This window comes from Stegastes partitus, unplaced genomic scaffold (genome assembly GCF_000690725.1).
Source record: "Stegastes partitus isolate 25-593 unplaced genomic scaffold, Stegastes_partitus-1.0.2 Scaffold1445, whole genome shotgun sequence".
NCBI classification, from domain to species: Eukaryota; Metazoa; Chordata; class Actinopteri; family Pomacentridae; genus Stegastes; species Stegastes partitus.
Genome location: NW_007579176.1, coordinates 95,401 through 112,500, shown reverse-complemented (window position 1 = coordinate 112,500; position 17,100 = coordinate 95,401). Strand labels below are relative to the sequence as shown.

Genomic DNA, 17,100 nt, shown 5'->3' with positions numbered 1-17,100 from the left:
AGGAGAGGGCAAACGGTCACGAAGAGCAGTGAAAAGATTATTATCCTTATTATGATGCCTTGACGCCTTCCCTTCATCTATCAGTCCACCTCTCTCCCTCCATCTGTCACCCTGTCTCCAGATCCACCACGCTCTCTACACCTTTCCTCGAATTTGATTGATTTCCTGCACAAACATCTAATTTTCTTTCTATCTGGCTCCACTCTGCTACTCTTTACACCACTCTATCCTTCTCTTTGGTATTCTAGGTGGTGCAATTTCGCCAGCTTTTATGCTCATTCTCTTCTCCCTGCCTTTGACAGTCTCGCTGGAATTTGCGATTGAGATGTCTTTGCCTCTCAATCCTCGCTAACAGCTTCTAATTCTCCATGCACCTATTAGCTCAGTCTTATATGTGTTCTTAAAAGCATACCAACTAATTGCTGGTGGGTGACTTTCACAAAATTCAACTTTAACAAGCTGCTCAACATCAACAAATCATGATACAAGGCTCTTGTGATCAACACAGGCCCCTTTTTTTTCCTGCAAAGAGAATCCCCTTCACTGATTGCTTTATCGAACTGCTTGTTTGTGTTGTTGCACAATGAGCAATTGAAGGATCTCTAGGTAAGTAAATGAGTGAGTGAACGGGTGACTGATGGACTAGATGAGTGAGAGGGTGCGTGAGTGAGATAAGCAGCTTGATCCCACTTCACAACATCACACTCGGCACCAGTAAATGAGTTTCTCTTTGATCAGCGTTGCGCTCTCATAGCCTCCATCGCTCCTGTGCTCCCTGCTGCTTTACCTCTCCCACAGGTGATGGGGGGGGGGGGGGGGGGGGGGTGGGAAGGAGGGGGCCGGGGGCAGCACATCAGAGGACCTGAGAGTGCTGCGAGTCTGTTTGCGCGAGACCGTGGTTGTCTGTGTCTGCAAGGGTGGAGACCTGGCTACGACGCCTCCAGGTGAACAACCATCTGGAGAGCGACACCAACTCGCACACGCTGATGCGCGCGGGTGACATCTGCTTATCCCATAAACAACATTAAAAATACATGGAATATCAAGTTACGAATGGTAAATTTGCTACGAGCGTGTTTACCGTCGCGCTGCGAGAGATCTGAGATCTGCCATTCACGCGCAATCATCGTCCTGTCAAAACTTCTTCAGGTCCCATGTGCGCTGCTGCCAAGAGCCGAAATGATCAAGAAAGCCTCCCAATTTCTGACACGCAAACCACAGCATTGCTTGCAGCACTTCAGAAACCACCTAAAATCATTCTGAAACTTTTTCAAACCTTATCTAAGAAGAAGCAAATGCCCAAATCTTCTATATGACATTAAACTGCATCATACTGACCAAGTACATTTAATATGTCCATCCACCTCACAGTGGTTAGATGACTTGATACATGCTTGCCTGATGATTCATGTGCCTGCATTACTGCCAAGTGTTGAATCTGAAAAAAAAAAAAAAATGCAACAGCCCCACAATGCATTTAATGCATTTCTGTAAAATTCAGCCTCAATCTTTCTGGTCACAGTTTGGACATTAAACCAAAAATATCAATCTGCAAACACTGTCTAGGTCAGGGGTGTGGAACTCTGGTCCTCGAGGGCCACAATCCTGCATGTTGTAGATGTTTCCTTCTTCCAACACACCTGATTCAAATCATCAGTTCGTCATCAAGCTCTGCAGAAGCCTGATAACGATCCTGATCATTTGAATCAGGTGTGTTGGAAGAGGGAACCATCTAAAACTTGCAGGATTGCGGCCCTCGAGGACCAGGATTCGACACCCCAGGTCTAGGTAAAGTTATAATCAACAGGACCTGAATAATCAATTTAAGGTCTATTTAGTGCACTAGACTGTTTTATATCAACCTGTGTTGATCATTTTTAATTATTTTAATTACCTACTTTTAATCAGGGGGAGCAGAAAAAAGGGCTGTTATAAATTTAACACTCTATTTACCAAGGCACAAATGTAATAAGCTTACGTACACAAATATATATAGATAAATAATACACAGGAGAAGGATAAAGGCCTGATCTCATCCTGATACACACTAAATATAGAGACTGTGTAAAATTAGTTTTGAGGTAAACTGACCTAAATAAACATCAATAAGACGCAGCATGTAAACAAACTTAAAAGAGACTATTGAACTTGGCAGACAAAATGTTAGTGATTTGTTAACATCAGTCACATGGAGGCTGTTCAGAAGCACTAGATCCTTCCCTTCCTGACTACATGCAAGGTCCTTTGTGTGGAAAAGATCACAAACTTTTCTGTTCATAATGTAATTTTACAATTCCAGTGTCTACAGACAGAAATATACTTAGTTAAGTTTATTTGTTTAATTAAAGCAAACAGCATATTAAAAGGACCTTGTGGATCTTGTGCTGGAGCTTAATGAGGAGACAGGCCTCAAAAGCCTCTCCTTCATGTGGTGAGTGGGCGGGGCCTCAAATTTGATTGGACAACAGATGTGTGATGAAATTCCAATTAATTAAGGTAAATATAGAAGGAAACACAAATGTTTTGTTTATTTAAATGTTCCGTATTGATGACTCATTGTGGAACGATGAATTGAGGCACTGTGGTCAGAAAATAATGTGCAGTTGCTGTTAACTTTGCTAACTTCCTTCTCAAGCTCTGACCTGATTGGCCAGTTTGAATTGAGAAGGCACACCTCCTGCACTATATCTGAGTAAACTGAAGGGAAGCGCAGCGGGGAATGGTCTCCTCAGAAGGCTGCACGCTGCTAAACGCTGCTACATGCTGCTAAACGCTGCTAAACGCTGCTAACTGACATTGCACAAGTGTTGGAAACAGCTAAAAGTTTTTTCCTCTCTTTCTTTTAGTTATTTTTTTCATTTGCCAACTTGTTGGAGATGGCAAATAAATGGCTACATATTTCTTGGCACACTTTCACCAGCTAATGTTATGTCCTCCATATTAATTACAACTCTCCTTGCAACAGAGGACTACCAGTGTCTGGCCAAGGCCAGGTAACTCTGACCAGTGACTTCATATCGCTTTGCTCTTCACGCATGCAACGCTCGGCCCATGAGCACTTGGAGCAGGGTGTCGGGATTGTGTTGCTACCATGGAGATAGTGAAGGACACAAGGCCATGAGTCTGTCAAGCCCTCCCTGCTGGTCACAGACTCCACCATGGGAGGACAGAGGGTGCAAACGAAGGCAATGAGAAGCGGCTGTGGACTATCGCACCTCAGGAGACCTGCATGGAAGCCACAGGAAGAGCGATGGAGGGCGAAGGGCCGACACTGTCAAGGTATGATTGGCTTTTAGTGAGCCAGTGAGGGAACATGCTTGGGGTTTGCTCATGAAACTAACCTTTCTGTTTTTCGTCATGTGCTAGTGCAAGTGAAACTATCAAACATTCTATCAATTTATTTTCCTGTTGCTGTTAAGGAAGTGCCTACTGCGGGTACATATCATTTTATCGCCCATGCTGTTCCATTCATACTACAAAAGTATAAATACTCTTTGGCCGTCATACTGAACAAAGAAAAGCCCACGTAGCTCGCATGGATGTTTGTGAACGTCTGGCTGCAACTTTTTACTTTTCCACAACATGGCAGCTAGTTACAGATTGAGCTGTCAGCACCGTGTCATTGTGATCAGATCTGCTGAGCAAAGTGGGTGGACATAGCACAGGATTTCTGGAGAATTTAGACTTTCTCACTGCGTCTGGGCACAGTTTATGAAAGCAGCTAAAAACCAAAGCCACTCTTAAAAACAAGTAGCACTACAATTCTTTTAATGATGAGTTCTAAAGGTGTGGATGATGGAGAATCTCTTCACACAGCCTCTCTTCTAAAAAAAAGAAAACATTTGCTTTGAGCTTCATTTGTTTTTCTGGCACATGAGCTCTTGTACAGTCCACATGGTCACAAATTCAGAAGTCTTGGTATTTTTTTTTTGTGTGTACTTATTGTTATTCTCCTACCTTAGCAGAACACCCCTGGAATCTTTATCTCAAGCAGCAGGCAACCTTTGGTGTAAAATCAGATGGGAAGATTGCTTTGTCTCATGTCATTAAACATTTTCACGCAGTCCCCCAGTGAAAAGGCACAAACCAAGAGAGTAGCATGTATCTAACTGTAGGACTGCTGTGCGATGGAAAGAGCTCAGGTGCCTCTTGGGTTTTTTTGCTAAGCTGATAAGAATATCAAAGCCGCGTTCATTAAAATTCAATCTGATGAGGTTTTAATCACGAGTTTGCCTTCAAAGTTATTTTGTTTACTAACCTTCTTTTCCTGATTGCGTAAGTTTGTGAATTCCATTTTTCATAAATTAGCATGCCTGCAGTTTTTTGTTTTTTTTTTTGTTCCATGGTCTTGGCATCAAAACTGCCGAGAACCTGTGATCCAGGTCACTTCGTCACACTCTGTCCTTGATAGAACGGTTGAATGCTTAACGAATTTGCCGCAATTTGATTCAAGTTAAGCTGTGTTTACTTCGGCTGTATTTCTGATCATTTCACCAGATTTAATCCCTAACAAACTTGTAGAATATAGGTTGATGTGAAACTGTCTGGTTTGCATATTTAATACATCACAGCCAAGTAGCACAACCACTATGCATCAATGCAACTCATAAGAGACGCCTCGGGGAATCTGGAGTTCTACTTCTGTTCAAAAACCTATTTTTTATCTTTTAACAATAAGCCTTTCTTGCATGTTTTTGGGAATTTTGGGATTCAGAGTATTCATGCAGCATTTTTCTGTATCCCCTAGTTAGCAACTACAAAAACATGGTTCGAATCTAGAGGATTTCCTTGATCCTTAAACTGCCACCAAACTCATGACCAGTGGATTGCTGAAGTGAAGTGGCTGAGCACAGTTCTGCTCTTCTTCAATAACAATCATCCCAATGCCCTTGGGCACAGCTGCTTCTTGGAAACAGCTAAAGTGGAGACATTTAGCGAGCTTGTATTGTGCAGCTACTGTATGTTTGAGTACGACTGTACAGCTCCTGTACGGCATGAAATTTTTGACCTTTTTCACTGAAATAGGAATTGCTTGCTAGCTTTATGGGTGAACAGGAGTTGTGCAACAGTGAGAAAGCCTTCAGGGTGAGTATCAGGCGTAATTGCCTAGGTGCAGGAATTTACAGGATTTCATATTTATCCATGCTGTGGACTGCTCCGACCATTTTCTCCTCATTGATGAAAGAATGCATCAATGAGGTGGCCTTGAAAACGTAGACAGCAGCTCAGTCAGTACTCAGGGTTTATTTTTTGGGGGGGTATGAACAGAATGCCTGCATTATGAAAACGAGGACCTTGAGTCCAGTAGGTTTGTTTTAAATCTTCTTTGTAACCTGCTGAGTGGAGCGGACACTTTCTGCCACTGCTCGTGTTCACATTTTTCGCCGAGCAACTACTAACAAACCAGTCTGAATGGATGCATTGCTGCCTTGAAGACCTTACAATTACAATAAGAGAGCTTTCAGCAGAATACAATGCCTTTAATAAAAGCAGATTGTATAGCTGCCCAAGAAACACCAAGCATCCCATTACTTTTGAGCCCTTGCAATTTGGGCACTTTGCGTTAGAAGAAGTATATCTCTCACACAGTCCTCTCTGCACTGATGTAAACCTATTTAAGTTGAAGCTTGGACTTGACTCTTTAATGTAGTAATCATTATTTTCTTTTAAATTCTATGTGCTGAAGCACAAAGCTTGAAGTACATAAGAATGTCAACGTGGCCAAATACTTACAGTGTGCACCATATAGACTAATTAAAGACAAGAGCTCATCTCTTTACTGGTAAGCGCAGGCTACAAAAGAATAACCTTGTGCACTGTTAAAGTAATTAATGGCTACCTAAAGCCCTTGGACTTCGGTGTTTGAAAAGGTGCAGACAGGCTCACATCTCGGTGCCATCATTAATCACCTCCTCTGACACCCTCGCTGTGCTGCTGATATGAAAAGATGCACTGATGTACAGGTACTGCTGTTTTGAGAGGGGCTGGCTGGCCTCATCCTCGGAGTCAACTAGAATTCACAGAGGTGCAAGATAGATAGCTTATTAGGGCTCGGTCGTCGCATACCGCATAATTACCATTCGTCTGTAGCTCGTTCGTAGCAATTTGCCCATTATAACAAGCACCATATGGCTGTGATCGGGTTGTCTCTGGACAGAAAGACGTCACAAGATTTTTAGATTCTGCTTGTTCAACAGGTGTTTGAGGAATTTTGTAGCACTGTTGTCCCCAACTTCAGAAGGTATGTTTTGTTTTTCTGCTCTCAGGTCCATTGTTTTTTCCGAGAAGTGCTGCTACACCCTCATGCAAACAAGGCAGAGAGCAAAGAATCGGCTAGAAAAGCAGTCAGGCAAAAAAAAATCTACATTCACAGCGCGGTTCTGAAGTAGCGTTCCTCGACTGCACTCATGCTCCTTCTTATCGGACGTTATTATTAACTGAACTTTTAATGATTGGAATTAACAATAATTTACTAACTTATCAGCCACTTGCGTATTCCTATCACATCCCTCATCAAAATGCCTGTTATTTAAATTTATTTTGGCTTTGAATGTATTAACTTTAAGTCACGAAGCCACACAAGTCATTCAAATGAATTAAAAGGCAGAATTTACTTGAAACATCACAGGAAAGGTGGGCGAAGGGCGAGAAGTTCCGCCGTTTAGAGAGCACCGTCTGACAAAAACAACCGGGGAATACCTGCTAAGTGTAAACCAATACAAACAGGATCTACGTGATATAAAAAAGGGCTTATCTGATCTCTCTCTTTGTGATGTGTGAGATATCTACCTTTACTCCAGAGGATGTGTAGGTAGTCCTTATCCAGAGGCTGGTTCAGAATGATCAGACAGATCCTCTGTGTGCCTGGAAAAGGAGACAGACAGTAAAGTAGAAAAGTGTGAATCATAAATAATCAGACAGACAACTGATGGAGAATACTATCCAACTAGAGAAAAGAGAGAAAAAAAACAAAAGACATCATTGTTTGCATGTTTAAACAATACTTCTTCTACACAGAGACCGGAGGCTGTTGTTTGTGCTACTGATTGTGCTAAATAAAGAGCAAAATTAAAACAAAACCACGATAACGAGGTCATTATCACACTCCACATGGAGACAGGAAACTAAGAGGATTAAAGGCAGAAACCATTTCAAACAAGTCTCGGGTTTCACGAGAGTTCAAAATGTTTCCCACTCGATCCAATTAGGCTGCAATTGGTTTGTTTGCAACATGAGAGGATAACAAAACCTAACCCGAGGACAGACAGTGTGTATCCAACTCAGGCAATAATTTCCCTCAGCGACAGCGCCTTTCCTCTCCTTGACCGGGATCGCAATTAACATCCAAGGTCTCGTCATTTGTTTAAAAAAAAGGGGAAATCCGAAGAAATGCGCGCACTTAAGCTTGCACGCATTTAGTATATAATCTCATCTGAATACCGTGAACTTGGCTACATACCGTCTGTAGCTACACGACAACAAAGGAGAAATCCTCTAAAAACAAACATAACCTGTCATCCTCGTCTCTTTCTTGCAGGGTACCTCCAGGTTTCTTTGTCAGAGTCTATGTCTCATGGTGCACCGTTTCATAAAACTATTTCTTCCCTAAAACCCCCATCAATCAATCTTGCTTTTAGCTTTTCTTTTGCTCTGCTTTTAATGCAGATCCCCCGACTAATACTTCTAATCTGCGGGAGATGAAAAAAAAAAGAAAAGAAAGAAACATTCGTTGATAAAGTAAAAAAAAACAGAGCTGGTAAAGAGGCCTTAATGGACCAAAGACTAAGCGCAACCTCTCTTCCTCTCGCCTTCACACTTTTCATCGCTCACTCATTTATCTTTCTCTCTTATGTCGGCTTTTATGAATGATTCCTCATACATTTTTAAAGGAGCCTTTCATAGCGAAGCCGAAATGCCACTCTAAACCTAAGCAACACATACTTTTTCTTGAACTGCGTTTGTGGAATTTCCACACAACAGAAATAGAACCATATGGAAAATCCAATAAAGCTTGTATGTTTCTCAAAGCACCTTGTGGAAAAAACAACAGTGAGGAAGAAAAGGAAAGACGATAGTTAAGGTTTCATTAACTTCTTGCTGCAAAATGTGCATCACCTAGAAGGAAAAAAAAACCTTTCTGGATTTATCCCCCGGGGTGTTAAGAGTGCATTTTGGCTTGACTTGGAAAGTGTGGCGGTAAAAAAAAAAAAAAAGAAAAAAACTGTCCTTTGGGTTTGTGACTTTGTTGCAGCGGTTGGCTTGATGTTGTTAAAAAGTTCACATCACTGGAAGGTCATTTCTAATACGAAAGTCAACCCCAGCCGAGTAAGGCAAAAGGAAGACGAAAGGAAGAGAGGATAAAGAGGCGACACAAAGGTGGAGGAAAAGAAAGCAGGACGCGCGGAGGGGTGGGCGAGGAGGAGAAAGAGGAGGAGTGGATTTGTCAGTCTTGTCTCTTAATTGGCTGGAGGTGTACAGAGAACAAAAGACAAACTCAACCAGCCGTGACTTTTCAGATAATCCTCGGCCACGCAAACACACTCTCCCCGCCACACACACACACACACACACATGCGAGGAGGTGCGTGGCCTTTCGTGCACTCCGTTCAAAGAAATGTCACCTTGGGATTCTTTTAAAAGTGCCAGACTGCATAAATACCACAAACACACGCACATACACACACTAAATCCATGCACATAACCCAGCACACAGATATTCCAGGAATAGGCATTTATAATTAAAATTGTGAAATTTAAAAGGCTAACTGTGCACACTGGGGATTTTAAAATGCAGACATCCAGGGGCTGTTTTTATATTCTCCTCTGAGAGTCTAGATAAGCATTTCCTGCCAGAGATTAGACTAAAGAAGGCATAGAAATATATTCTAAATTTATCTAATGGGAGAAAAAAAGTGTTTCACTATACTGTGCAGTTGGGGGAAAAGGAGTTTAAAAGTGTGTGGTTCAGGGGGAATCGCAAACGCATCTTTCACCTTTGATAGCGCGTGACAATTTTATCAACAAAATTATATCATCAAGAGGATTTGTGTGCTCTGTTGTGCGAGCGTTCCAGGGATTATTTGCACACCTTGTGAAATCTGTAGGCTGCATCTCGGATTTGTACAGCGAGCAAACGCGAGAGCGCGGCCTGTAATGCTTAGCTAACGCATCTGGGTAAACATTTGTTTCAGCGGATGCTTCAAAACTGACGATAGCTTCCGAGCAGAAGTGGGTGTCTCTTGACTGATGCTGGCCTTTGCGCGCTCCTCATTTTCGAGCTGTATGACAATTCCAAATCAACAGCTGCTCGGTGGTCCTGCTTTGCACCAATCAGGCGCACGTGTGAGGGTGTCAAGTGTAGACAAACACGTAGACAAGCATGCGGCACAATTACTGTAGCTGCTGTTTAACGGCAAACGAGATGATTACAGTGATTTAAAACCTTCATCAGCACACAATGAGGGACAGAAAAGAGGCAAGAAAGATGAAAATGCAGCTTATCTTATAATAAAAATACTCTGTACTGTACAATGCATCATTAATAGGTTGTTGCGGTATCCGACGCAATTTTGCTCGGATCCACATATGACAGGAGCAATTAAAGCTCTGACTTTAATTCTTCTTCGTTCCGTTTATTATTTTCAAAAAAGACAGATTTCATAATGTTCGTATTATACTACGGTCAAAAAACTGGCGTCCTAGCACTCCTGCCAGCTCCTTCCCCTCACCTGTCTCCCGTGAGTAAATCGGGCTCACAAAAAAGGTGGAGCTGACGAACACCCATTCAGTGCCCAACACCAAGCACCTGGTGACATTCTGTCCCTCCATCAGACATCTGAATCAAATCATAAAGGGCCGAAAATGGCTTCAACATAGGTTGTACCCTTTCACTGATATTTATTGTTTGATCACAACAGGACAGTTTGCAAATTGCAAAAAAATCACAAATTTAAAGTCTGTCTACAATTTGCTGACCAACAATCAGAGACACATATTGCAGCGATATATAGGACAGACAGAAATGGCATCTACTTTGAGAGGCAAAAAATTGTGAATATTAAGCATTTTATTCTTGATAAATTGCTTGTGTTTTGGGGTTTTTTTTTTTTGACAGTTATTTTCTGTCAACTGCATAATTGGTAATTTCAGTAAATCATTACAGCCCAATTATATTCCAGTTTGTGTATGCAAATAGAAAAAGAGATATTGTACGCGGCTCAGTTTGAAGCAGTCAATACAACTGAGAGGCGGGAAAGCTCGGATGGCTCCGACCCAAATTGGAAACTAATCTGACAGAACATGCTACTATCTCCCAGGAACACAAGCCATCGAGTCATTCATTTTTACTTTCACCCACAGAATGCCCTTCCCTCCCACAAAATGAAGGCTTTATCATCACGGAAACTGTATGATCAATATGCACGGTGTCCGAGGAGCGCAGCGTTCTGGGAAGGGGGGTTTCAGATGTGCTATCAAGAATATTGTCTAAAACAATCCCTTACTTGCCAAAAGTCCTGCCACTTGATGACAGTTCCAACTTGAAACTCTGTCTTAAGCAGACACATCTCTGACTAGCTGGTCTCACAGCTGCCAAGCGAGTAATGGCTTGTAGATGGGAAAGCGCCTCGCTCTGTCAATAAACAAAGATGGCTTCTTGACTTCATAGACACGGCAATCATGGAGGCTGCAAACACCGGGTGAAAACAGAAAAAAAAAATAAAAATAAAATAACAGTGGAAACAAGTAATTACTATAATAAAATCCTTAATATAGCTGCTCTGCATTTCCATAAGTTTTAGTGTGGGAGGCAAAGAGCTTTGACATTTTGGGCTGTGACATTTATGATTATATCCATCTTCTTTATGTATAATCTATCAACGTGTAACCTCAAACCCATTTAATTTAGTTTAAATACTCATAAAAAAGCTGATCACAAAAACAGAGTCAACGAAGATCACTGGAAAAACTATGAGCATGCGGTTTGATTGTAACACAGGCAGCAATAAATACTCAGACCACAGAGTAAATAGCAAACAAATGCATGATGCACAATGTTTTTATGAAAGTAGGGATATTTATATCAAACTGTGGCTTTGACAAATTGTAAATTCAGTTACAATTTATCACTTAGCTAAGCCTTCATTGCCTTGTTTTTAATCATTTGCTTTTTTTGACAATTTCATGCTCATATTAAATCACTTTAACACCAATAAAAGAACACTGCTTGGCACTGCACCTCGCGCTCCCCGGCCCGTGCTCTTGTTCGGTGGTGCATTTTTCACATTCCACTCTGAGAATTGTCAAACATAGAAGGTTAAGAGGGAATATTTCATGTTCGGCTTGAGTACCGCTCGATTCTCCAGCTACCCGTACCGTGGCAGGGTGAAGGGAAGCGGGTACCCCCGAATTACAACGCTGCTCTGTGATATAACTCCAGGAAAGCAACAGAAAACCACAGATCACTAAGATAGATTAAAAAGTGCACTTTTCTATGACTCAGACCTCACATTCATTTGCTATATCTTGTCAGTGATGCTGCACACAGTCTGCTTACTGTATGTTTATGAGACAGGCAAACACAGAGCTGAGCGTTCTGGGGATGAAACATTTGTTTTTTTTTCACTCCCGAGCTCTCTATTTATATAATTCTGTGGGTGAACAATACATCTAGCTGGTGTCAAAACCCCACACTACAATTTAATCTGGACAAACAGGGTGTATCTCTTTCTTTTCAGCCAATGGCAAACTCGCTTCGTGCCAGTGTAGAGCTTTGTAAGGCAGGAATATCCTTCATGGAAGTCCTAACATTTGCTCTTCATGAAACAGATCTCAAAAATGACATGGAAATAACAAGTGTAACTCCAGCTGTAATACAAGAGACAGAGAAAAGTGCATGTTCCTGATTTCTGCTCTACAGGCCAAGCTGTTGTACAATCCCCTTGACCTTTACAGGTCTGGGTAAAACTGCCCTTAGGCTCACATCAGCTTTCCTTCCTCCACACTCACACACACACACACACCACTGGAGAGCTCACATAAACCTTGACCTGAGAACAGTGGTTAAAGACAACTATAACCAGCTTCCTCCTCAGGTCTGAAGGGCAGATATTGTTGACCATCTGGATCTAATTTTCATTTTAGGAGCACCAACGGATACAGAATCAATTGAGAAATAATTCTTGCTGTAAAAAATAACTGTCAAGCTGCATTTGGAAAAGAGATACTAAATGTACCAGGGCTCCAGAGTGAGGCCACTTTGGTCGTTTATGCAACCACAAATTTGAGAAGTGCAACTAAACAGTTTTCAACAACTGGGCCTGACATTTAGCAGATCCCTCTGTGTGCGTCTCTGGCCGGCCCACCCAGGTCAATAAAATCAGTTTGCTTCATCTGGATTAATTTTTGTGCATGTCTGAGTTGCTGCGCTGCAGTGACTGAGTGGAAACTAGAGGCTTCTTTGTGCACAAATAACATCTGCAAATGCATGTGAAGCATGTTGGGAACATGAGTAAATTATAGCACCTACTGATGCATGTGAGGCATTTAAGTGACATCCGTAAACTGTAGCTTGAAAAAACAACCTGAGCTGAGTTCCCCCTCTAAATGATAAATATCTGCATGCACGCTTGTCATGCCGCGCCACCCATCTCCAGAAGTAAATTCTCAACCTTTGAGAAAAATAGAGGTGTTACATACAGTATGTACAGTCGTCCTCAGATGTATTCATACCTTTCTATTAAAGAAGGAAAAAACAGCTGTCACTGAAATAAGTTGAAATTGACTAAAGTAATAAATTAAATGCAATGAAAGTCTTGACATTGCTTTTGAATTGTGGTTCAGAAATATTTAAAACAAAACAAAAAAAAAAACAAGCAAACAAGCATGATGGCACCCATAAACTAATATTTTGATGAACAACCCTTTGAGCCAATCACTGCAATCAAGTGTTTTCTGTAACTCTCAATCAGATTTCTGCACCTGTTGACAGGTATTTTGATTTTGGTCCACTGCTCATCAGCAAAGTGCTCTAATTTGTATGGGACAGTTTTTTTTTGTTTTTTTTTTAATTATTCTTTTCAACCACAATTCAAACACAATGTCTTATTTCACTAAATTAGAATTTAGCATTTTTTATTTATTATTACTTTTTTCAGTTTCTAGTTGTTTGAGTGACTATCGTGAATTTTACTTTTTCTTTGATGGAAGGGTATGAATACATTTGAGGATGACTGTATGTATATTGTCAAAAAATGTCCAGTAAGCAACATATTCATTGCAAAGAATGTCAAACCACAGCAGAGAGCAGAGCTTTTGCAGGTGCAATGTCAACACTCCAAATTCAAAAGTTAAAAAAAAGACAATGTCACCAAGAAGCTCCTCCTGTGTCGTGACGGGTCAGAGGCCGGCAGGGTAGCCTCCCTCCCTCCCTTCCTCCCTCCCTCCCATCCTCACAACATTCCAACCCCAGGCAGCAGCAAACCAAAGCAGTGAGAAGTCAGAAATGATTGTAACACTTAAACACTGTTTATGATATAGACAGAGAAGAGCAACTTTTGCTAGCTTTAAGTCCCAGATCATTGTTATGGTAAAGAAATGGATAAATGCCAAAAGCATTTATCTGCATCCGACTCCCATTTCGACGCATGCATAATGTGTTAAGAAATCACTGATGTTTATGGGAACTGACAAAAAAAAACTAAAAAAAAACTCTTTCAATGCATTATTCATGGTGAAAAATTTGGGTGCGCCTAAATTATTTGCTGGTGCATCTAAATGAAATAGTTCAGCGCATCAGTGTAAGCAGTATGAAAAGTTTGTCTGGAGCCCTGTGCACAGTAGGCTGACTTTTTTAGTCAAATGTCATACAGAACTCCAGCGTTGTGTTGGAACAAAGTGAATTTAAATGATGACAGGGATTTTATTGTGACGCCAACTAGATTATAAATTTTTCGAAAGATTTTAATAATCAAACCACCTCTTCAAAGCGAACGCATCAAGGCCTCTTTCAGCAAAAATTCATTATGTATGCATAACAAAAACGACACATCTCATACATATACACACTGTTGTCAAGATAGTGCAAGTGATTTGTTTTTGAGTTCTAGCTCCCCGAAGACTGCTTGTGTGTGTGTTTCAGTGAGTGGGAGAAGCAGAGTGAGGAAGACGAGTATGACAGTGGTGCGAGTAAGTGTGCATTTTGATTAGACTCATACAGATCGCCCGTGTTCGGGTGGGCGTCCCGCACACGCGTATATAGCTTGTGTATGAAAATACCATACGTGTCCGTGCATGGACCAGCGTGTTTGATTGATTTCGTGCATGTGTGTTTGCGCCAAGGGAATGTGTGTTTGAAAGGCAGCACCTGAGGGCAGCAGACAGTCCAAAGGCGTCAACTCTTCATCCATGGCCAGGATCCACAGGAGCCCGTCTTCAATCAGACTTGGAACTGAGAAGAAGAGGGCAGACGTTTTTGCTACTCTTCCTGCTTTTATCCTTTTTTTTTTTCTATTTCCTCTTTTTGTCCTTTGCTTTTAATTCAATCAAAGGAAGTCATTTATTTTTCAGATTTTTAATTAATCCTAGCTCATCACCAGCCTCCCTCTAGGCAACTTATTCCCTTTGAAACAAGCAAAGAAAATACAAACTTTAACACTGATGCCAAAGCATGAGAGCACTAAGAACTGACAAACAGCAACTCTAGGCACAATATTAGGGCTGCAACTAATGCTAATTTTGTTACTGATGAATCTGTTGAGTAGCTTTTTGGTTCATCATATGGTCTGAAGATTATATTTAATGTAAATACAAATGCTGGAAAAGTACCCATCACATTTTCTCAGAGTCCTTAGTAATGAAATAAATTTCTTATTATAGGTTTACAATTAAATGAAACAGAAAACAGCAGTAAACTGAAGAAGCTGGAACCACATAGTGTTTGGATGTTCTTTTCTTAAAAAGGTCTTTTAATGACGAATCGGTAGTCAAAATAGTTTTCCAGATTTTTTGTTTTATTTATTTTTTGATCAATTAGTCAACCACTCATTTGTGCAATATCTTTCCAATTGAAATGATATCACGACACAAGCATGTCAGCATGTGTGCTAAAGAGGAAACAAACCCATAAAGCAGTAAAATGTGCTATAAAATAATCACAGCTGAGGCTGTTAGTGGACTGATTTATTAGTCTGTTGACAAAAAACTAATTTGCAACCCTTTAGATAACAGTTTCAGTTATTACCAACATGATCCCAGCTAGTCACATTTAGGGATGTGCTGCTTGTCTTTTTCGCACATGATACAACAGTTAACTACATATTTTGGTGTGATGAAATATTTGAAGCAGCACTTTTGGTATCCAAGAAATTACAATGTTGTGTTTCATGATAGTATTAAAAATAAGGAAGAGGAAAAAGAAAATTTGCAGATTGATTACAGAAAATTAGGATTAGATGCAGCCCTAAAACATATCCTTTGCAAGCAGGATTCTATAACATAACCGATCTGAATAAGATAAAGTTTCAGTCAACGGTAACTGTAACTGCACATAGTCCAAGGATTTAACTTACACAGTGATCGTCTGCCAATTGACTTAATAGTTCAACACTTGCATGAAAAACAACAGCATAAAACAATCATACTGCACCTGCAGCTTTCCAACACTCCTTTCTTACGTTTCAGCTCCAAATAGCAAAGCAGAGACAACAGTGTTTAGTTACTGGTCACAATAATGCTTCAGCTGAACTCCTAACAGCAGGTTGCACATCCCGTAAATGATTATCAATTGCAGGCATCCATCCCTCCCATCCACAAGTTAACGGTACCATGTTAATCCACTGTTACTACATCACGTTATTTCATTTAGCTGCCATGATATGTCCTTATACAGCAGATTTACTTAAACACAAGTGAGCCTCTAATGAAACATTCACTGAAATTATTACATTCAGAAGCTTCTTTAAATAGCAACCGAGCCTGTTTAGGTTCTAGCACCACATATTAAGCTACACCTCTCCTGAGATGTGGACTTTGACATCCTTCCTGGCTGCTGTTCATTCATTTCCACATCACTTCACCTGCTTTACGCAGCTCTGAGCAAACGCGTACAAATACTCCGCGAACATAAAACCGAACTATTCCGGCAAAAACAACTCATATGCCATCTCCTCGTTTCATTTCTAACACCTCGAGTTCACTCAGTAAAGCTGCCATTGCTGTAGTTTGTCATAAAACCAGTTAAAACTCACAGAATTACGGTACTTGCGCCATTGAGGTTGTAAACAGTCAACGAGAGCGGAGGGAGCGGACAGAGAGGGCGGAGGAGCGGCGTGTTTTAGTCATGGGGACCCCTAGAGGCCGAGGGCGGAAATGCGTTTTGTCTGTACAGCGTATTACACAGAAACTCAAAAGTCTCAGGTTTTTACATTTTTTACTTTATTTCATTTTTGTTGCTTTTTATTTTGTTTGTTCTCCTTTTAAAGGAAACTAAAAATTGAAGTCTATTGCATTTTATTCTAGCGGTAGAGTGAGTTGTCCACCAATCACAAGGCTTGATTCCAGGTCCATTCACATGCTGAAGCCTCACTGCAAAAAACACTGAACCCAAGTTTTTGTGTAAATGAGAAATATTATGAACTTCCAGTGAGCATCACTCAGGTAGAAAAGTGTTGTATAAGTGCAGACCATTTTCCTATTTATTCCCTGTTTTCACTCTTATAACAATCATTATCTGACCCACTATGGTGTGATACAGAACAGATGTAGTAACAAATCAACAAAACAACTTTTTTTTTTTTCCATAAAATGGACAAAATAAATAATATTTAAAGGGAAACTGAAGGGCAGTCAATTTTATTTTTTAACTGATAGGTAATTTGATTCTGTAATTTTTTTGTTACATAATTCCTTACATTTTGTGTGTGTTTGTGTGTGTGTTGCATCCATCCATTATCTATACATCTATACATATTAAATCTCATTAGGGTCGTGGGGGGTTGGATTCTATCCCAGCTGACTCAAGTTGAAGGCAGGGGATACACTGGACAGGTTGCCAGTCTATCACAGGGCTACACTTAGAGACAGACAACCAAGCACGTTCACACC

At 40.7% G+C, this 17,100-nt stretch overlaps 1 protein-coding gene across 1 annotated transcript in view; it reads right to left on the bottom strand.

Moving 5' to 3' along the window:
* Nucleotides 1-16,289, bottom strand: part of tpk1 (thiamin pyrophosphokinase 1) — an 81,571-nt gene extending 65,282 nt beyond the window's left edge. Inside the window, exons 1-3 of the mRNA XM_008299671.1 lie at nt 16,245-16,289; nt 14,363-14,446; nt 6,790-6,864 (exon numbers count right to left, since the gene is read on the bottom strand). Of these exons, the coding sequence (XP_008297893.1) occupies nt 6,790-6,864; nt 14,363-14,405 (118 nt within the window). The 5' untranslated portion in view covers nt 14,406-14,446; nt 16,245-16,289. The remainder of the gene's footprint in view (nt 1-6,789; nt 6,865-14,362; nt 14,447-16,244) is intronic.
* Between the last annotated feature and the right edge of the window lie 811 nt (nt 16,290-17,100).